At 41.2% G+C, this 21,609-nt stretch overlaps 3 protein-coding genes across 8 annotated transcripts in view; all 3 read left to right on the forward strand.

Annotated features, from left to right (window-relative positions):
* Positions 1–114: 114 nt before the first annotated feature.
* gstt1b (glutathione S-transferase theta 1b) lies at positions 115–2,821 on the forward strand. The gene is made up of 5 exons (XM_058640835.1): positions 115–287; positions 612–699; positions 793–943; positions 2,053–2,229; positions 2,417–2,821. Exons 1-5 carry the CDS (start codon positions 176–178, stop codon positions 2,612–2,614), a joined length of 726 nt encoding a protein of 241 aa, XP_058496818.1. The 5' UTR covers positions 115–175; the 3' UTR covers positions 2,615–2,821.
* Positions 2,822–4,485: 1,664 nt separating this feature from the next.
* On the forward strand, positions 4,486–15,659 carry LOC131467073 (glycine receptor subunit beta-like). Of its 2 annotated transcripts, none has more exons than XM_058640795.1 (11): positions 4,486–4,799; positions 7,653–7,779; positions 7,869–7,975; positions 9,961–10,028; positions 10,142–10,368; positions 10,531–10,613; positions 10,949–11,086; positions 11,182–11,334; positions 13,050–13,198; positions 14,471–14,629; positions 14,937–15,659. In XM_058640795.1, exons 2-11 carry the CDS (start codon positions 7,658–7,660, stop codon positions 15,228–15,230), a joined length of 1,500 nt encoding a protein of 499 aa, XP_058496778.1. In that variant the 5' UTR covers positions 4,486–4,799; positions 7,653–7,657; the 3' UTR covers positions 15,231–15,659. The 2 variants fall into 2 exon arrangements, with proteins under 2 accessions (XP_058496778.1, XP_058496777.1); XM_058640794.1 differs by having other exon boundaries at positions 4,493–4,799; positions 14,934–15,659.
* Positions 15,660–17,150: 1,491 nt separating this feature from the next.
* The window catches only part of LOC131467047 (glutamate receptor 2-like), a 30,709-nt gene continuing 26,250 nt past the window's right edge, over positions 17,151–21,609 (forward strand). The window contains exon 1 of one of the 5 annotated variants that reach the window (XM_058640752.1): positions 17,151–17,422. In XM_058640752.1, the coding sequence (XP_058496735.1) occupies positions 17,347–17,422 (76 nt within the window). In that variant the 5' untranslated portion in view covers positions 17,151–17,346. Of the gene's footprint in view, positions 17,423–20,976; positions 20,999–21,609 lie in introns of those variants that run through there. The other 4 variants (XM_058640750.1, XM_058640751.1, XM_058640749.1 and 1 more) reach the window with 4 other exon arrangements.

Here is a 21,609-nt window from a genome sequence, read left to right on the forward strand (position 1 = left end):
TGCTTCCGTGCTCTCTGATTGGTCTGTGTGGAGGGGGCGAGTCAGGGTCGTGGACTTCTCTGTCTTAAATACACCCTTTTTCTTTTAGTCTTGAGACTCTGGTGAGAAGTCACCGGTGAAACATCAGCGGGAATCTCCTGGAATCTCCTGAAATCTCCTGAAATCATCTGGAATCATGGTGTTAGAACTCTACCTGGATCTGAACTCGCAACCCTGTCGCTCTGTTTACATCTTTGCCAAGAAAAACAACATTCCCTTTGACTTTCAGAAGATTTCGCTGCTGGATGGTGAGTGGAAAACAAACAGGGAACTACAAAAGACAGTTCTTTAAAGTTTTCTATCATCATTATGGAAGTTTAAGTAAAATGAGCGAGAAAGTAAATAATGTCATGCAGAATCATCACGACCAAAAAAACATTGACTTTATCTCATAAATGTGACATTTTATCTCATAAATGTGACATTTTATCTCAAAAATGTGACATTTTATCTCATAAAAGTGACTTTATTTCATATTTTTGACTTTATCTCATAATTGTGACTTTGTGAATTTGACTTTTTATGACTTTTGTGTATGTGTGTGTGTGTGTGTGTGTGTTTGCTGGTTTCAGGTGAACAGTATGGAGAAGAGTTCGGGAAGATCAGCTTGATCAGAAAAGCTCCGGCTCTGCGAGATGGAGACTTCTGTCTGGCTGAGAGGTCAGTAAAGACTTCTCCTCCTGTGTGTGGGTGTGTGTGTGTGTGTGTGTGTGTGTAGGTCACCAGGTCATCAGTGATGTTTCTCCTCCACAGTATTGCCATCCTTCATTATCTGGCTGAGAAGTTTAAAACTCCAGACTTCTGGTTTCCAGTCGACCTCCATCAACGCGCTCGTGTTAACGAGTATCTGTCGTGGCAGCACATGGCGTTACGTATGCACGGCTCCAGGATTTTCTGGCTGCGGGTATGACACTTACACCACACGTCAGGGTCACAGGGTCACAGGGTCACAGGGTCACACGGTCACACGGTCACAGGGTCACACAGTCACACAGTCACACGGCCACACGTCAGGGTCACACGGTCACAGGGTCACAGGGTCACACGGTCACACGGTCACAGGGTCACAGGGTCACAGGGTCACACGGTCACAGGGTCACAGGGTCACACGGTCACAGGGTCACAGGGTCACACGGTCACAGGGTCACACGGTCACAGGGTCACAGGGTCACACGGTCACAGGGTCACACAGTCACACGGCCACACGTCAGGGTCACACGGTCACAGGGTCACAGGGTCACACGGCCACACGTCAGGGTCACACGGTCACAGGGTCACAGGGTCACACGGTCACAGGGTCACACGGTGCTTGTAATGTTGATTTCACAGCTCTCTCCTGGTCTATAATATAATATGATATAACATAATTTAACATAACATAATATGATATAAACTGACCATATTCATATTTCTAAGGCAGTTTTTTACCTCGTTCTGTGAATCATTGAGTGAGTGAACTTTGAAATTTGTGTTACATCATCATTCTGACACACAAAGGCTCATGGGAAATAAAAGAACAGAAAAGAAAAAAAAACTGGTAAAAAACTGCAGGTTCAGCGAAAAACAGATCTCATAATTCACCTTTGCTATAAATGATGATGTCATAGCCCGCCTTTTTAACTTTAAACCCCACTATCTATAGATTAAGGCCTTTTGTCTCGTAATTTAAAATGTTTGTCTCATAAATTTTAATATTTAATCTCACAAATATGACTTTTTATGTCATAACTCATCAGACTCTTTTATTTTTAGTGTCCTGTTGCTGCAGTTCTTCTCATCACTTTCACTTCTCCATTGAACTCTGGTTTTCTGCCTAAAGGCCTTGGTTTCTTGCTCAGGGAACAGTTTAGTGCTGCTTATTTACTGATTTAGTTCCAGGAAACTCTCTCTGTGTCACATGCTCGCTCTCTGTATCAGTTTCCGTCTCCCAGGGAGAAAAAGTAGGTTGTGGTGTCACAGGGTTTATTGTTGTTGCCGGACTTTTAATCTGAGCTCTCTGTGTCTGCGCTGCAGCTCTTGATTCCAAAGATCCTGGGTGTGGACGTCCCTCAGGACAAGATGGACGCGGCCCTGGACGACCTGAAGCACTCACTGAACCTCCTGGAAGAGAAGTTCATCCAGGACAAACCTTTCATAGCAGGAGATCAGATCTCACTGGCCGACCTGGTCGCCATCGTGGAGGTCATGCAGGTGAGAAACAAACAAACAAACAAACAAACAAACAAACATCAGTCTAACTACCAAAGACATGAAGTTCAAGCTTGAAATGACAACAAACAATGTGCGACATCTGACCTGCGATGTAAATTGAACGCACCATTGCTTCAGAGTCTGAACGAGCAAAGAGTTGACTCCTCCTCCTCTCTCCCACTCACAGCCTCTGGGTTCTGGCTTGGACGTATTTGAGGACCGACCCAAACTGAGCGCGTGGCGGGACAGAGTCGAGGCCGCCATTGGAAAGGAGCTGTTTGACGACGCCCACCAGACCATCCTGACCGCCCAGGAGAGAGTGTCCACCATGGACGCCAGCAAGATGCAGGTCTTCAAGCCCAAGATCATCAGCTTTTTCCTGTGAAGAGGAGAACTCTGGTTTGGGTTTGGGTTCTGGTTCTGTCCAAATGAGCTCAGTAAGTTGATTTACCCCAACTTATAAAATCTAACTGTCAAATTATGATAAATAATAAAGAATAAATTGTTCTTTTAACTTCAGTAACAAGTTATTTTGCAACATTTATGTTCAGTCTTTTCAAAAATGATGAATAAAAATTATAACATTTGTCAATCATTTGTTGAATCATTGATCTGCCAATGCTGATTATTAAGAAACAGCAAATATCTGATCAGTTTACTTCCAATACAGCAGCTGAATGAATGAGTGAGTGAATTTATGAGTAAGTCATGATAAACCGTTTCTGCTGCTGATTTAGATCAATAAATGTAAACATTTACCTTGATGATTCTCTTCTTTCTAATGTATATTTATCGAAGCTAACTAGCCTATGTATCTATCTAAGATAATTAGCGTGTATGTATCTATCTAAGATAACTAGTGTGTATGTATCTAAGATAACAAGCTAACTAGCATCTATCTATATAAGCTAACTAGCATATATCTAAGCAAATAAGCTAACTAGCATGTATGTATTTATCTAAGATAACAAGCATCTATCTAAGCTAACAAGCCAACTAGCATCTGTCTCTAGTTAAAACAGTTTGAACGATTTCTTTGTTAAATGAAGCAAAAATCCTCAAAGTCTTCTCATTTAAGATAAAAAATCACAAAAACTGCTTTTACTTTTCAGATTAAATGAGATTACATGTGTCAGTTTAAATGAGATTAAATGTGTCAGATTAAAAGACATTAAATGTGTCAGTTTAAATTAGATTAAATGAGATTAAATGTGTCAGTTTAAATGAGATTAAATGTGTCAGTAAATGCAGCAGACAGGGTTTTTGATGATGTAACACAGGAATGTGAGTGAGAGGTGACTTCCTGTTTCAATCGGGTCACGTGACCATGATCAGATGCTGCCTCATGCCTGAATATAAACAGTGATTCTGTTTGTTTCCACAGTCACAGTTGTCATGTGAATGAATGAAGTTTTTGTGAACGGGTGAATCTTTCACTTCTAACATGAAAGACTCTTCTGTATGAGAAATTAAAAAGAAATCACGCAGTCATGCATAAATAACTGGTGAACTAATTTAGACATGTGGTTCTCAAAGTCTGGGTCTGGACCCTCGTACAGGTCACTCATCAAACATTTCTTGGTAAATGATTTGTTTATCAATAATAAATGATTATAAAATCACTTCTTTTTGCACAGACTTGATCTTTAGAGAAACTTTACTGTGAAAACATCCTCACATAGTGAGATGAACACATGAATAAACAGTCTGTGCCTGACCACAGTGAGATGAACACATGAATAAACAGTTTGTGCCTGACCAGTGAGATGAACACATGAATAAACAGTCTGTGCCTGACCACAGTGAGATGAACACATGAATAAACAGTTTGTGCCTGACCAGTGAGATGAACACATGAATAAACAGTCTGTGCCTGACCACAGTGAGATGAACACATGAATAAACAAGTCATATAATGTGATATAGTATAATAATCAACACTGCAATTTACAAAAAGTAAAATAAAATACTCAATTTGATGATTCAAATTTGACTCGTCTGAGCTTCCATACGTTCTTTTTTCTGCCTGACGTTTTTATTTGTTTATATATAAACAAAATACAGACAATCAGACAGCATATACATATAAACATGAATTCTTATAAATAATGCTACTTGTGAATGACTTAAAGGACTGTTTTATAGAATAAGTAATAACTCATGCTTAACTAATGCTTTATAATGTTAACCAACAGCCCCACAGTCACTAATCATCTTCAGGTGAACTAAGAAAAAAAAAAAAAAAGAAGCAGCCACTTCATCATGTGGATGTTTCAGAGTGTGGAGCCCCCCTGTGGACAGAGAGGGAGAGACACTCAGGAGAGGAGGCAAGAGCAGTGCAGACAGAGAGAGAGGAACACACACACACACACACACACTCACACTCACACACAGGACAGTACAGCAGCAAGAGAGAGAGGAACACACACACACACACACTCACACTCACACACAGGACAGTACAGCAGTAAGAGAGAGAGAAAGAAAGAGAGAGAGAGAGTGAGAGAGAGGGAGGACCTACAATCAGCGTCCAGAACAGAAAACCACTGATAATCCAAGAGCAACCAGAGGTAAGACTGCAGTTATAGAATGTAATCTGTGTGTGTGTGTGTGTGTGCATGCGTGTGTGTGTGTGTGTGAGAAAGAGAGAGAAACTGGAAGACAGTGTTTTATGACTCTGTCCTTGTGTGGATGTGTTTCAGAAAAATCCTGAGTGTGTTATGTATCACTGTGAGTTCCTCCGTGTGTGTGTGTGCGCGTGTGCATGTGTGTGTGTGATAGAGACTACAACAGCTTCAGTGAGCTGTGTCATTGTGTCCTGACAGTGTAGTCCTAACGCCGCAGTATTCACCCCCCCCCCACACACACACACACACACACACACTTTACTCGCCTGTGCTACTTTACGTCCTCACCGCGTTGTAGATCTAGTGTAAATTCAAATAATCATGGACTCTGGGAAAATTGTTCTTAATGTTTTTAAATAATCCAATTCAGTGAGTTTGTCTTCATCAGATTTAACTGTTTAAGCTTCAATTTTCAGGCAAATTCACTGTCACTGATTGATTTGTGTGAAAATATAATTTATTATTATTTGACTTGTTTTTACACTCAGCCTGTTTACAGTCACTCTTTAGTCTGACTAAGGTCATAGTCTGACTAAAAGACAGACAATCAGACAACCTACAGAGTCTGAGTGTACATGATGGAGAGGACAAACTGTATTTATGATTTATATAACAAACAGTGGACGGTGAGACGGACGTGAGATGGACAGTGAGACAGAGAGTGCGATGGACGGTGCTGTGGTTCTGTATGTTTGGTACCTGCTGTATATATTTATATGAGACAAATTAGATGGACATGTCTCCATCTAGTATTAAACAATTATGACAAAAGTGATTTTACTTGTGGCAGCCACCTTGAAATCTTATGTCGGGTTTGCCCCGCGTGGGACGCACTGATAAAAACGTGATAATTAAACGCAAATGACAAAATCAAACAGGGAGACAGGAAGAAGTAGATCACTCTTGTTTGACACTGAAAAAGAACATGTTACATAAAACTGTGCGCAGTTAGCATCTAGAAGCTAACAGTTTTACACTGTTCTTTAAAACGATGACACACTCAAAAATGTGATGAAACACAAGTTCAGAAGAAAAATAACATGCTCTTAGCTAGCTAACAGCTTAGCTAATATAGCCAGCAGTTAGCAACAAGAAGCTAACAGAAAAATAAATCAGGGGGAAGTCGTGACTGAGAACAAAATCAACATGCTAATGTTTTAGTCTGAGCTGGAGCTGAAAATGGCTAGTTTTAGCTACTGCTAAATGCTAACGTGAACGTAGCGCTTCCTGGTCGGCTTGTGATTTTTTGTTTTTCGTGGATTCAGAATCATAAAGACGGAACAGATAATCTTAAACTGGAATCTGAACGCGACTTTCGGGAAATCCGGCCAATCACCATCAAGTGTGGCTCCTGCATTACTAACAGCTGACTGCGGGGGGTGCTCTCTCTCTCTCTCGTGTGCAATCAGTGTGACCTCAGCAGTAGGTCGTAGCTGGTGACGTCATCACTGACAGATTTATGTGTGTGTGCTTGTATTTTTATCATTGTGAGGACATTTTTAAGGGTTGGGTTAAGGGTAAGGGCTAGGCACTTAGTTATGATGGTTAAGGTAAGGAAAAGGTCCTCACTAACATATATAAATAGGTTTGTGTGTGTGTGTGTGTGTGTTCTGCAGCAGGTCTTCAGTTCTCTAAAGTGTGTGTGTGATTCTTTTCTCGCTGAGTCAGCTGGAACAAACTCCCCTCCCTCGTCTTGTTCCTTCAGCAGAGCTGCTGTAGCTGCTGTAGCAGGTGTAGCAGGTGTAGCTGCTGTAGTTGTTGTAGCTGCTGTAGCAGATACAGTTGGTGTAGCATGTGTAGCATGTGTAGCTACATCAGCTCTGTGGAGAATGCTCTCTCTCCTTCAGGGGGAAGAAGATTTACAGCGTGGGAGGAAACCAGATCAGTGTTTTTATGCACACACACACACACACAGTGATATATAGTCTCAGCCTGCACTTACTCTGCATGCTGGTGAAAGAACAAATCACTTTTACTAAATGAATCAACCGTTTTCATCATGGATTTAGTTGTTCTCGTGTATTTTTCTGTTACCAAAACAAGCTCTCTGTTTTTTCGACTTCTTTAGCTTGAATAGTATCTGTTATGATGGACATTTTAGTCTATTTTATTACGTTTGGCAGACATTTTAGTGTATTTTATAAAGTACAGTGGACATTTTAGTGCATTTTATTGGTGAGAAAATTGTAAAACTAAAGACGAATCGGGCGAGCCATCTAGCGGCGGCGCCATTACTGCGGTGGCACGTCGTCCGTCACTCTCTGCTGTCCTGCTCTGTTCTGTGGTCACGGTCACTTCTCCAAACCTGTGCCGGCTGCAGCGTTTTGTATCTCAGAGTCTGGACATTCATTCAAATTGTCGCCTACTCAGTAGCAAAGTATGATTTTAAAAGTAACTAAGCAGATGACAATGTGATGTAAAATTACAGACGTAACAAAAACGCCCAAAAGTACTAGTACTCTACAATGAATGACAGTAATGTGAGTAGTTGTAAATATTTTCCTCCACCACTGATTAACTTCATAAAAAGTACAGGTAAAAGTAGAAATGTACACTTCTTATGACAGCTCCCATTCTATCGCCCGTATACTGGAGGGAGGCGCCACCGCAGCAATGGCGGCTTGTTTACTTTGGGTACTTCGCCGGATTCGTCTATATGAGCCCTTGTGACCTTCAGTTGTTTTTGAGTTTGTTGAACAGATTGTTTCCTGGTGGAAAAGTGGGTCAAATGATCCTGGTGTTGACACCGTGGAGAATTTAAAGTGAATTTTGACGCGTTTCATCCGTGTGTTTCAGGAGCGATGGCGGCCGCAGTGAGGCTGCTGATCGTGATGCTGCTGCTGCTGCTGTGCTGTTTCAAACTCACCACAACCAAAGAGGGAAAATCCAAGGGAAAGAAAGGCAAACAGGTCGTCTGTCCATCGTGAGTATTCTGTGTCCAAACACGTCTCCCCAAAGTAATTCAGGAGAAAAATGGATTTAAATCTTTTCACGTCATGTGATGTTTAACAGCCAGTTGACGCCTGAAGAGCTGGCCCAGGTTCCAGAGAACTCCACCTCCAACATCTTGAATCGTCTGATGGTCAGTTATGACCCAAGAATAAGACCCAACTTCCAAGGTGAGACTCACACGGGAAGGTATAATTCATGCAGTCCAGCTCGTTCACTGTGTGAATATGTTTGACACTAAAGGACGAGTTCACGGTTGTCAAAAACAGAATATATTACAGTACAATAGTGAACACTGAATGGTTCTTATCTGTGGTTCTTTAAAGAATTGTAGCAGTTATTAGGGCACGGCCCCTACAGGTTATTATTATATCTGCTCATTTATGAGGGGGTTAACATGAATTTGGCACAGAGGTCAGGTCAGTGAAAAATGCGATAGTGGCATAGGGCACAAACCTGTTCTTAGCGCCCCCAGAAGTGGTCGAACAAAAGTCGTCGGATCGGGACGAGATTTAAAGAGTTTGTTGGGCTTACTCCAAATGCAACATTTTGTAAAAAATAATATTTGCACATAGTTGTTCCGTTTTTAACCAAACTTGGTACAGTTGTTGCTCTCCTGATTCCAAACAAATTTCTAATGTACTTCCATTAGCTCCGCCCAAAACCAAAACTGCTAATCTACACATTTGAATGAACTGGTCCTAGCACGTTTGAGCTAGCCTCGTCAAACTCGGTCCAAGTGTTCTAGACAAGTTAATGGATAAAGTTATCAAAGGATTTTTTTTACGTCAAAAGGCGTGGCCTCAGCGCTCCGACAAATTTGACGTCAAAATGGCAGGAAAACTACTTTTAACTTAAAGTAAAGTTAATTTACTCTTTAAATTCCACGTTTTTAAACCTTCAACATAAACAGAACAACATTAAATTTCTCACAGTCATCGGATATAACACTAGTATAAAAACAATCAGATACAGTAACAGAGGAGAGGAAAGGAAAGTTCATTACTGTAGGTGTATCAGGACACTGTTGTACTGTTCTGATGAGTGCATTAATAAGAGGCGGAGTCCTTTAATACAGTTCAAGCTGTTTATCAAAGTTTGTGTGAGGGTGTGTGGTAGCTGCAGTATAAGCACAACACAATACTGACTGACTAGATAATAAAGCACAACTTAGAAGAGAAATACACTGAGCTATCCACACAACAACACAAACACAGCTCCAGATTAGTAGTGAATTTAAAGTCAGCATTACTAAATAAAACTAAATAAAACTGAATGAACATTCATCTATAGGTTTAGATGTAACGTAAGAGGGACAAACACGACAGATTAGCAAGACAGCAACATCAACTTCTCTGATTGTTGCTAGTTAGCAGCTAGCTCCACGTCGCTCATTAGTGACTAACTAGTAATTAGTCATCACACCACATAACTGACGGAACAAAACCACTGTGAGGTCATTAAACAGACACATGGACAAACCCAAACACCAACAAAACACTGCAACTCACGGTTTCATGGACGTCGTTCAGCAGACGCTCACGTCGACGCGGCGTTCAAGGACCTCGGCAGGGTGGGAATTCCCATGTGCGGTGATTAGAGAAGCATGCAGAGATCAACAGATCCAGAAGATTTATTTATCAATCAATATCATGCTGGAGATTTTAGACTTTTAAAAATCAGCAGAATCTTTTCATGGATTGTGTTCATGTGTTCACCACCTGGAGTGATTGGTCACAGTGTGACGGAGCAGACGGGTCGATGTGTATGTGTGTGTGTGTGTGTGTGTGAATCAATGCTCCGCTGCAGAGTCATCAGAAAATCACGACGCGATGATCGTTGTTGACACAAATAAATCCATACATGTGGACACATTTCGGACTCATCGTGAAACTGTTGCTGCACAGAGGACTGAGGCTGGTTTCCCACCCACAGACAGTAGGGGGCAGTGGAGGCAGGACAATTACCCATGTCAGGATGACTCTGAAGACAAATAACAATAATAATAATAATAATAATAATACCCACATAAAACCACTGGACAGTTTGTGTTTGTGTCCACGGGGAAAACTGACTGTTAGCTCTATGCTACACATTACACTGCCACCTACAGGTTTGACAGGGTCATGACAGCGTGTGTGTGTGTGTGTTGCAGGTATCCCAGTTGAATCCAAAGTGAACATCTTCATCAACAGCTTTGGGTCAATCCAGGAAACCACCATGGTGAGACACACACACACACACACACACACTGGTCTAACAGTGAGATAAAGACATGATCATGTGAAGTAGCTAAAAACGTGTGTGTGTGTGTGTGTGTGTGTGTGTGTGTGCAGGATTACAGAGTGAACATCTTCCTCCGTCAGAGGTGGAACGACCCTCGTCTTCAGCTTCCCACAGACTTTAAAAGTGACGCTCTCACCATCGACCCAAAGATGTTTCAGTGTCTGTGGAAACCCGACCTTTTCTTTGCCAACGAGAAAAGTGCAAACTTCCACGACGTGACGCAGGACAACATCCTCCTCTTCATCTTCAGGAACGGAGACGTTCTCATCAGCATGAGGTGACCACATACTCGGAACTTTGACCTTTGTTCATCTACTTACAGTGTGAAGGTCAACGTCAACATGTCAGTCTGTGTCTGTCTGTGCCTGTGTGTCTGTGTGTGTGTGTGTGTGTGTCTGTGCCTGTGTGTGTGTGTGTGTGTGTGCATGTATGTGTGTAGGCTCTCAGTGACACTGTCTTGTCCCTTGGATCTCACTCTTTTCCCGATGGACACACAACTGTGTAAGATGCAGCTGGAGAGCTGTGAGTACACACACACACACACACACACACACACACACACGTCTCACCTAAAACTAAGTCTTAACTCTCAAAAGAAACCTTAAAGTTGAGGTTAGTTAACTACAAACACTTAATCTAACACTTAACACTAATCTTAATCTGTCAACAATTCAAACCTTAGTTTTAATCTAAGATGTCTCTCTGTCTCTGTCTCTGTCTGTCTCTGTGTCTCTCTTTGTCTCTGTCTGTCTCTCTTTGTGTGTCTCTGTCTCTCTCTCCATCTTTGTGTCTCTGTCTGTCTCTGTCTCTCTTTCTGTGTCGCTGTCTCTCTCTCCATATTTGTGTCTCTGTCTCAGTTGGTTACACCACCAGTGACCTGGTCTTCATGTGGCAGTCTGACCCGGTCCAGATGGACGAGATCGCTCTGCCTCAGTTTGACATCAAACAAGAGGACATTAAATATGGAAACTGTACCAAGTATTACCAGGGGACAGGTGACTCACTCACTCACTCACTCACACTCACTCACACTCATTCACACTCACTCACTCACTCACTCACTCTCACTCACTCATTCATGTGTTCACAGGATATTACACGTGTGTGGAGGTGATTTTCACGCTGCATCGTCAGGTCGGCTTTTATCTGATGGGCGTTTACGCTCCAACTTTACTCATCGTGGTTTTGTCCTGGTTATCGTTCTGGATCAATCCTGACGCATCAGCTGCCAGAGTCCCACTGGGTGAGGACACGCACACACACACACACACACACACACACACACACACACGCACATACACACACGCACACACACACATGTTCGACATTCATGACTTGAGGGGACATTGCATTGACTTACATTCATTTCTTGGAGACTTACTCTAACCTTAACCACAATTACTACTGGCCTAATCCTAATCCTAACCCTAACCCTAACCCTAACCTCAACCTAACCATGAAACATATCTTCACCTTAAAATGTAGTAATTTACGTTATGGGGACTTGCTTTTTGTCCCCACAAGGAGGACAAGTCCCCATAATGTGACTGTGTAAACAGGTTTTGGTCCCCACAACATTAGTAATACCTAGTACACTCCCGCACACACACACACACACACACACACACAAACTGACACACCCACAAACACATGATGACATACATGTGTTCATGCGTGTGGGAACATTCATGTGTTCATGTGTGTGGTAACATTCATGTGTACATGTGTGTAGGAACATTCATGTGTTCATGTGTGTGGTAACATTTATGTGTTCATGTGTGTAGGAACATTCATGTGTTCATGTGTGTGGTAACATTCATGTGTTCGTGTGTAGGAACATTAATGTGTTCATGTGTGTGGGAACATTCATGTGTTTGCATGTATTCTGTCTGTCCAGTGAGAGCATTCATGTGTTCATGTGTTTGCAGGTATTCTGTCAGTTCTGTCTGTCCAGTGAGAGCATTCATGTGTTCATGTGTTTGCAGGTATTCTGTCAGTTCTGTCTCTGTCCTGTGAGAGCATTCATGTGTTCATGTGTTTGCAGGTATTCTGTCAGTTCTGTCTCTGTCCTGTGAGAGCATTCATGTGTTCATGTGTTTGCAGGTATTATGTCAGTTCTGTCTCTGTCCAGTGAGAGCATTCATGTGTTCATGTGTTTGCAGGTATTCTGTCAGTTATGTCTCTGTCCAGTGAGAGCATTCATATATTCATGTGTTCATGTGTTTGCAGGTATTCTGTCAGTTCTGTCTCGGTCCAGTGAGCGCATTCATGTATTCATGTGTTCATGTGTTTGCAGATATTCTGTCAGTTCTGTCTCTGTCCAGTGAGAGCATTCATGTGTTCATGTGTTTGCAGGTATTCTGTCAGTTCTGTCTCTGTCCAGTGACAGCATTCATGTATTCACGTGTTCATGTGTTTGCAGGTATTCTGTCAGTTCTGTCTCTGTCCAGTGAGAGCATTCATGTGTTCATGTGTTTGCAGGTATTCTGTCAGTTCTGTCTCTGTCCAGTGAGAACATTCATGTGTTCATGTGTTTGCAGGTATTCTGTCAGTTCTGTCTCTGTCCAGTGAGAGCATTCATGTGTTCATGTGTTCATGTGTTTGCAGGTATTCTGTCAGTTCTGTCTCTGTCCAGCGAGAGCATTCATGTGTTCATGTGTTCATGTGTTTGCAGGTATTCTGTCAGTTCTGTCTCTGTCCAGTGAGAGCATTCATGTGTTCATGTGTTCATGTGTTTGCAGGTATTCTGTCAGTTCTGTCTCTGTCCAGTGAGAGCATTCATGTGTTCATGTGTTCATGTGTTTGCAGGTATTCTGTCAGTTCTGTCTCTGTCCAGTGAGAGCATTCATGTGTTCATGTGTTCATGTGTTTGCAGGTATTCTGTCAGTTCTGTCTCTGTCCAGTGAGAGCATTCATGTGTTCATGTGTTCATGTGTTCATGTGTTCATGTGTTTGCAGGTATTCTGTCAGTTCTGTCTCTGTCCAGTGAGAGCATGTTGTTAGCGTCAGAACTTCCAAAGGTTTCCTACGTTAAAGCCATCGACATCTGGCTCATCGCCTGTTTACTGTTCGGCTGTTTTTCTCTGGTGGAGTACGCTGTGGTGCAGGTCAGTCACCAGAACCAGAACCAGAACCACACACATGTCTGTCACCAGAACCAGAACCACACACATGTCTGTCACCAGAACCAGAACCAGACACATGTCAGTCACCAGAACCAGAACCACACACATGTCTGTCACCAGAACCAGAACCACACACATGTCAGTCACCAGAACCACACACATGTCTGTCACCAGAACCAGAACCACACACGTCTGTCACCAGAACCAGAACCAGACACATGTCAGTCACCAGAACCAGAACCACACACATGTCTGTCACCAGAACCAGAACCACACACATGTCAGTCACCAGAACCACACACATGTCTGTCACCAGAACCAGAACCACACACGTCTGTCACCAGAACCAGAACCAGACACATGTCAGTCACCAGAACCAGAACCACACACATGTCTGTCACCAGAACCACACACATGTCAGTCACCAGAACCACACACATGTCTGTCACCAGAACCAGAACCACACACGTCTGTCACCAGAACCAGAACCAGACACATGTCAGTCACCAGAACCAGAACCACACACATGTCTGTCACCAGAACCAGAACCACACACATGTCAGTCACCAGAACCAGAACCACACACATGTCTGTCACCAGAACCACACATATATCAGTCACCAGAACCAATACCATACACACGTCTGTCATCAGAACCAATACCATACACACGTCTGTCATCAGAACCATACACACTCAGTCACCAGAACCATACACACGTCTGTCATCAGAACCATACACACTCAGTCACCAGAACCATACACACGTCTGTCACCAGAACCAGAACCACACACATGTCTGTCACCAGAACCAGAACCACACACATGTCAGTCACCAGAACCACACACATGTCTGTCATCAGAACCAATACCATACACACGTCTGTCATCAGAACCATACACACTCAGTCACCAGAACCATACACACGTCTGTCACCAGAACCAGAACCATACACACATCAGTCACCAGAACCACACAAACTCAGTCACCAGAACCGATGTGTGTGTTTGTGGGAGCAGCAGATTTTCTTATCTTTAAGAAAAAGCATGTAATGAGGGCAAACTGGACAAAAACGAGACAAACTGGACAAATATGAGACAAACTGGACTAAAACGAGACAAACAGAACAAATCCGAGACAAACAGGACAAAAACTAGACAAACTGGACAAATACGAGACAAACCAGTGAGCTCACAGTGAGTCCTCAGGACAGGCTCCGCCCCCTCACCCCCTCACCTGTGTTTTGGCGTGCAGGTGATGCTGAACAGTCCCAAACTGATCGAGGAGGAGAAAACCAAAATGGCCACCAAAGAAAAAGCTCTGCAGGAGAAAGAAGGAAAGAAGCCTTCAAATAAAAGCAACAACACGGTGAATGGAACAGGTGGAACTCCCATTCATGTCAACACGCTGCAGGTGAACACATGAACACTGAAGATTAATAAATCAAAAAAATGTCAATAATGTGACAAAAAGTCATAGTTATGAGAAAAAGAGTGGAATGAATCAGATAAAAGTCAGAATTATGGGCTAAAAGATTTGGTTATGAGACAAAAAAAGAGAGTCATTTATGTGATGAAGAGTAAATTGATCAGATAAAAGTCAGAACTATTAAATCAAATGTTGAGTTATGAGTGTTTGATTTGGTTTCATTTGTGACACTGTTGACTTCCCATACGTCTCGTAAATCTCACGCTTGTTGTTGTTTGTTTCCTCGCAGCAGGCGGTGGAAACTCGCTGTAAGAAAGTGTGCACGTCAAAGTCCGACCTCCGGTCCAACGACTTCAGCATCGTGGGTTCGTTACCGCGAGACTTTGAACTCTCCAACTTTGACTGTTATGGTAAACCAGTGGAAGTGGGCGGAGTCCTCAAGTCCCAGAGCAAAGCCAACAAGAAGCCGCCGCCCCCCAAACCTGTCATTCCCGCTGCCGCCAAACGCGTCGACCTCTACGCAAGAGCCCTCTTCCCTTTCTCCTTCCTCTTCTTCAACGTCGTCTACTGGTCCGTCTATCTGTGAGAGAGTGAGGGAGTGAGAGAGTGAGAGAGTGAGGGAGGAAACAAGGAGAGAAGGATACGTGGTGACCAAACATGAGTGTGAAACTCTTAAACCTGAAGATTTCCATGGTTTATTGTAAACTGGGTGTAATTTCCCTTTAATCGTGAGCATTAAGTTGACGCTGCATGTGTGACGTATGTAACTGAAACATTTACATTAACAAGTGCTTTTTCAATATTAACAGCAATACTTAAAAAAGCGAAATAAAGAAACGAGATATGAGAAAGAAAACATTATAACTTCATCATTTCATAGGTTTTTGTTTTTGCTGCCACTGTGATTTAAAAACTCACCTGAAAACAAATGGAACAAGAAGTTTCTCATGTTCTAATGATGAAGTCTTGTTGTTGTGAACGATAATAAAATCAGACACAGAAGAGGAAACATTTTCATGAAGAAAAACTGACCTTTGTGTTGTTGTAATATTAAGAAAACAAACCTTAGAGAAGAGAAAAGTTCGGCTTTTTAATGAATGAAATATCATTGTAATCAGTTATGATGATGATATTATTATTATTATTCAACATAACAGTGTATATCATTGAGTTTTCTTTTTATTGACATGTTTCTTCCTCACAACAGTCATGTGACATCATCACGTGATGACATCACACGTGTGACGATGCCTCTCTCCCCTGATCTAAACTCACCTGTTGTGACTTCCTCTCATGATCCAACGACACATTATTTTGATTTATTGATTTATTGTCTCTTCTCTTGTTTTATCCATGTTTGACTGCTGATGTTCTGATGTACGCTGACCTCTGAAAGGAGCCTCGAAATAAAATGTATTATCTACCATAAGTAGATTTTGGAAATTTAAGTAGATTTTAGAATTATGAGTAGATTTTGGAATATACTGTGTATATACAGTATATATACAGAATATACAGATATCCTAAGAACACGTTCACGGCATGTATGTATATATTTCTATATATATGTATATATCTATATACCTATATATACTGTATATATATACATATACATATATACACATATATGTATATACATATGTATATATATACATAGGTGTATATATATATATACATAGGTGTATATATATATATATATATATATATACATAGGTGTATATATATATATATACACAGTGACTCGTACACAATGAATCACAACATACAGCCTTATTTATTATTTGCAGTCTTTACAGTACATTCTTTGTAATCTTCTTGTACGCGTTAGCCCAGACTTCGACACAAAAACTGAGTTATGTTAATATAAGTCTACACTACAGTATAAAATATGTAGAGATTTACAATTGAAGAAAAACCCAGTTTTACCCATAATTCCAGGACATCTCGCCGTCTCTCCATCACCACACTTCAAAGCATTGGATACAAAATACGAAGAAAAAAATAAACAATCTAGGATCCGATTGTGAACCCTGTGGCACACCACAAGTAATGTAGAGACAGAATGACTTATAATGATCCATTTGATCAAAGTGCTTCCTGTTTCTGATGTAGCTCCACCCCTCTGGTCAACAACCAGTTAACTGCTCTACTAACTCCATGGATGTGGATCTGGATGATCTAAAACCATACTGACAACTTATTCTCACTGTTGCAACAGTGTGCAACACACAACAATAGTTTTAAATCTTTAAAAACAACAAACACCCAGACTGATTAACTGATTAATCGAGGATCAAAACAGTTGACGATTATAAAATAACCTATTAATAATCAATGAATCGAGCCTTAATGTTTACTGACTTCTTTTTGGAGTTCGTACATAGACGTGTGGAGTGTTGAGAGGCTCCGCCCACCCCTTATTTGAATCATAGAAACGCCCCTTCTCAGCTCCATATTCAGCTCTCGGCTGTATCCGGCTCTCGCTCGTGTCTCTCCGGTATTCATAAGCAAAAACCCGATCGGCGCGCGCCCCCGCGAGCATCGGCATCAGCAGCGGTGGTGGTGGTGTCACGCGCATCAGAGAGAGAGAGCGAGCGCGAGAGAGCATCGTTCTCCGCAGAGCTCGAGACGCTTCTGAGCTGAACCGGGTCTGACGAACATGAGCTGGTTGATGTTCGGCTGATGTCGGATCCGCCGTCAACATGAAGCTGCTGCTGTTTGTGCTGCTGACGCTGCTGTGGCGCGAGGCGCGGTGCGGTTCACCGAGCGTCCAGATCGGTAAGACCGAACATTCTGTCTCTCTCTCTGTCTGTCTGTCTGTCTGTCTGTCTCTGTTCTTCACTCTTTATCTTTTCTCCTCTGTGTCTTCAGCTCATCATCATCTTCATCTTCATCATCGTCTCCTGCCCCTCCGTGTGTCAGCATCAGTGTGGGCCTCCGTCATCTGAGTAGATGAAGAGGAGGAGGAGGAGAGCGGCCTCCTCCTCTTCATCTTCATCTTCATCATCACAACGCGGACATAGAGGAGGAAAAAAAAGTCATCTCTCATATCTGTTCCTCTACTACATTTGTTCTCCTGTGCACGCGCGTGCACAAGGCACGTGCGCACGCACGCGCTATTTAAAGTGTCAACTGGTCCTTCATCATCATCATCATCATCTTCATCCTCCATGATGATGGAGATGCAGCTCTGGCTTCAGTGTGGTCAGACCTGCACATACAGCTGATACATGTGTGTGTGTGTGAGTGGCGCCCCCTTCAGGACTGGACTCTCAGCTGCATTCCTTCACATTCAAATGTGGGCTGCAATGCTGCGTAAACATGGACGCCAGGCTAGCTATTGTTAGCACCGCCGGTCGATAATAACCATTGTATTTGGCGGAAAACAAACACAAATGCTGTGTACTGTTTACATCGGAACTCGGAAGTCAGAGCTGGAAGTGACGTCACCTCACAGTGTTGTTCCATAGAGAAGTCGCAAAAAACATGAACCTCAGGCTAGCCATTGTTAGCACCGCCAGTTGATAACAACCGCTATACGGTATTTTGCAAAAAACACTCACAAAATGCTGTGTTCTATTTACATCGTAAGTAGGAGCTGGGAGTGACGTCACCTCCGACTTCACGGTGTTGTTCAATAAAGAAGTCGAAAAAAAAAATGGATGCCAGGCTTGTTAGCTACGCCGGTCGATAATAACCGTTGTATTTGGCGGAAAACAAACACAAATGCTGTGTACTGTTTAAATCGGAACTTGGAAGTCAGAGCTGCAAAAAACATGGACGTCAGGCTAGCTATTGTTAGCAACACCAGTCAATAACAACCATTACGTGGTATTTGGCTGAAAACAAACACAAATGCTGCGTTCTTTACATTGTAAGTTGGAGCTGGGAGTGACGTCACCTCTGACTTCACAGTGTTGTTCCGTAGAGAAGTCACAGAGTGGGCGGGCCCGACATTTGGTAGCTATCGGAGGTTAGCAAAGCAGAGCCTGTCATGGCTAACTGTGTAGTGACAGCTGCTAATGTTGCTTAAATGACGTCTGTTGTGTCCACGATTGTTGAATGGCAAACTTTCTCAGATCAACTTTGTCTAAGAGCTGTGTTTCTGCTGTTTATGAAAGGAAGACGTGATCTTCCGGTTTCCTGGGTGAATTTATTCAATACCCACCAGGGGGCGACTGTGATGGAATCGTTAAATCATGAGGCTTCAAGTCTGACCAGGAGTTCAGGTTCTTGTGGGTGGTTGGCTAACTGCTTGTGTGCTACTGTATCATCATTAAATGGTTAAATTGCGACTTTTGTCTGTAGTTTTGTCGTATGTTTATCAACAGTAGTTAGGGTAGTTTCTTTATTGTTAGGATAATATATGCATTTATCCAGTAATGAAAACAATACCTTTTTATTAGCATTAGCTAATTAGATATCAGAAGATGTGTTACATGTTGTACTCTAGAGAGATCTCTTGTGGAGATTTGTGGGATTGATCGTGATGTTTTGATTTTTCAGTGACATTTTCTTCAGTATTATGCAGTGCTCGTATTGAGTGAACGTATGAAGCAATTCTTTTATGGCTGATTGTGCATTTGAGTTGTTTATAGTTCTTCAGAAAACCACACTGTAAATGACTGTATCGAAACATTATAGTCCGTTAGACTTCAGAATTCAGTTCACTTCAACATAGTTCAAATAAAATACATTTCATTTTCCATTAGGAACTTCATTCTGCACTGATAACAAAATTACATAATACAGTTTCTCTAATTATACAAATTAGTAATAGTAAATTAAAGTCTAAAAGGAGAGAATATACTCAGTTATGTGTTCTGTTTAAAGTCATCTATCTGTCTGTCTGTCTATCTGTCTATCTATCTATCTATCTATCTATCTATCTATCTATCTATCTATCTATCTATCTATCTATCTATCCTTTAGTTAAAGATTTGGTAAAATATGACATTGCTAACATTAGCTAGCAAGATAGATAGATAGATAGATCGTCATTAGCTCCCTGCTGTCAGCTGGAGCAATGCTAACGGACAAGAGTCTACACTTTGTGCTTCAAAAACACATGCGGCAGGAAAAAAGGGTGAAGTGGTGAATGTAAGATGTGCTCGTCAGTTTTGTGACAACATGACACTTTGTTTGTCAGCTTCTGCGCAGTAAATGTCTGTAAATGACCTCACATTAGCCTCTCCTCAAGCTAGTTAGCGAGTTAGCAAACATTAGCTTGACATGATGCATATAAACGCAGGGCTGCAAACGTTCAGGCAGCCATAAACTGATGGAAAGTGCTGGAAAATGTCAACATTGGCTGACAGACAAAATACAGCGATGAATAACTTAAATACAGGTTTGAAAACTGAGTAGAAATTATAAAGTATAGAGTAATTATACGTTTAAAACTTTCAAAGCAGTAACTATAGCTTACAAAACAGTATATGATGTAAGTATGGTTTTAAAATGCAGTAACTATAAGTTAAAAACTGTAAATATGAGTTAACAATTCATTAAAAAATTGAAAACAGTAAGTGAATCAAATTTGGATTGAAAAATTTAGATTTTAGCAAATCGTAAGTTTTAAATAGAACACAAGTAACTGTAGTTTATAATACATATGATGTAAATACAGTTTTAAAATTGAGCAATGGTTTTATAAGAGATTAAGTTTAGTGTAGAGAGTAAATTAATCAAATGTGGTCCAGTAATATTAATCCAGTAATTATACATTTAAATGAAACCGTAAATAAGTAACTATAGTTTTAGAAAACAGTATATGATGTGAATTTGGTTTTAAAATAGAGTAAATTTAAATTAGAATCAGAAAATTAATCAAATATGGATTTAAAATTGAGTAAATGTGGTTATAATGTGGAGTAAGTATAACTCAAACACACTAAATTGAGAAAATATCCGTTAACATAGAGTAAGCAAAGTAATGTATTTTAAAATGGAGCAAATTAAGTAAATGTGATTTAAAAATGCATTTTTTTTAACTGAGAAGAAATAAATAAGCTTTAGATGGATGATGGATGGTGTAACTGTAAATTTGATCCTGTACATGATACAGTGCCCCCTGTTCACCTGTGATCGGTTACCGAATGAAAGAAGAACATATGGAATGACATGAATACTTGTACCGGAATATAAACATGGAAACAAAACAAAGGCAATAACAGTGAACATGTAGCAGCAGCAGAAGTAGAACACAGCAGCCACTTTATTAGGCACACGTGACAGAACTGTGTGCTTCTAGAAACCATGTCAGAGACACAGCGCGTGCAGCCGACCCCCACCACTGACACTGAGCTGTGGCTTCATAATGTCACTTATGCAGCTGACCTGGAAACAATGGAGGTAGTGGAGTGAAAAGTGTGTGTGTGTGTGTGTGTGTGTGCAGCTGCAGGTGTACGTGTCCATGAAGACGTCCTTTCTTTATTTTCTTTCTACTGTTTGCACGTTGAAGTTTGAACTAACGCGCGTGTTTTTGCACCGTGTCACTAAAATCATTTTCGATGTTGTCATTAACGTCGTGATAATCGGGGATTTATTTAGATTTGATGGCTGTTAAATTATCCGAAAAATCGTTTAGGAATTACAGTTCTGAGAAGCTGACGTCACAAACGTGAGATGCGCTGGTGAAGCTCGTCTGTGATTGGATGTTGTTGTCATCAATGATAATAATCAATGTCATATTTGAGCTAACGTTAGCTAACTTCTATATAGATAATGCTGTTAGCAATGTCATACCTTACATAACCTATATACTGTATAGATAATGTTGTTAGCAATGTCACATTTTAGCTAACTTTCAGCTAAATTCTATATAGATAATGTTGTTAGCAATGTAAACATTAGCTAACCTTTAGCTACCTTTATATATAGATAATGTTCTTAGCAATGTCATATTTCACTTAACTTTCAGCTAAATTATTTATAGATAATGCTGTAAGCAATGTAAAAATGTA

The sequence above is a fragment of the Solea solea genome, chromosome 10, assembly GCF_958295425.1.
Source record: "Solea solea chromosome 10, fSolSol10.1, whole genome shotgun sequence".
NCBI classification, from domain to species: Eukaryota; Metazoa; Chordata; class Actinopteri; order Pleuronectiformes; family Soleidae; genus Solea; species Solea solea.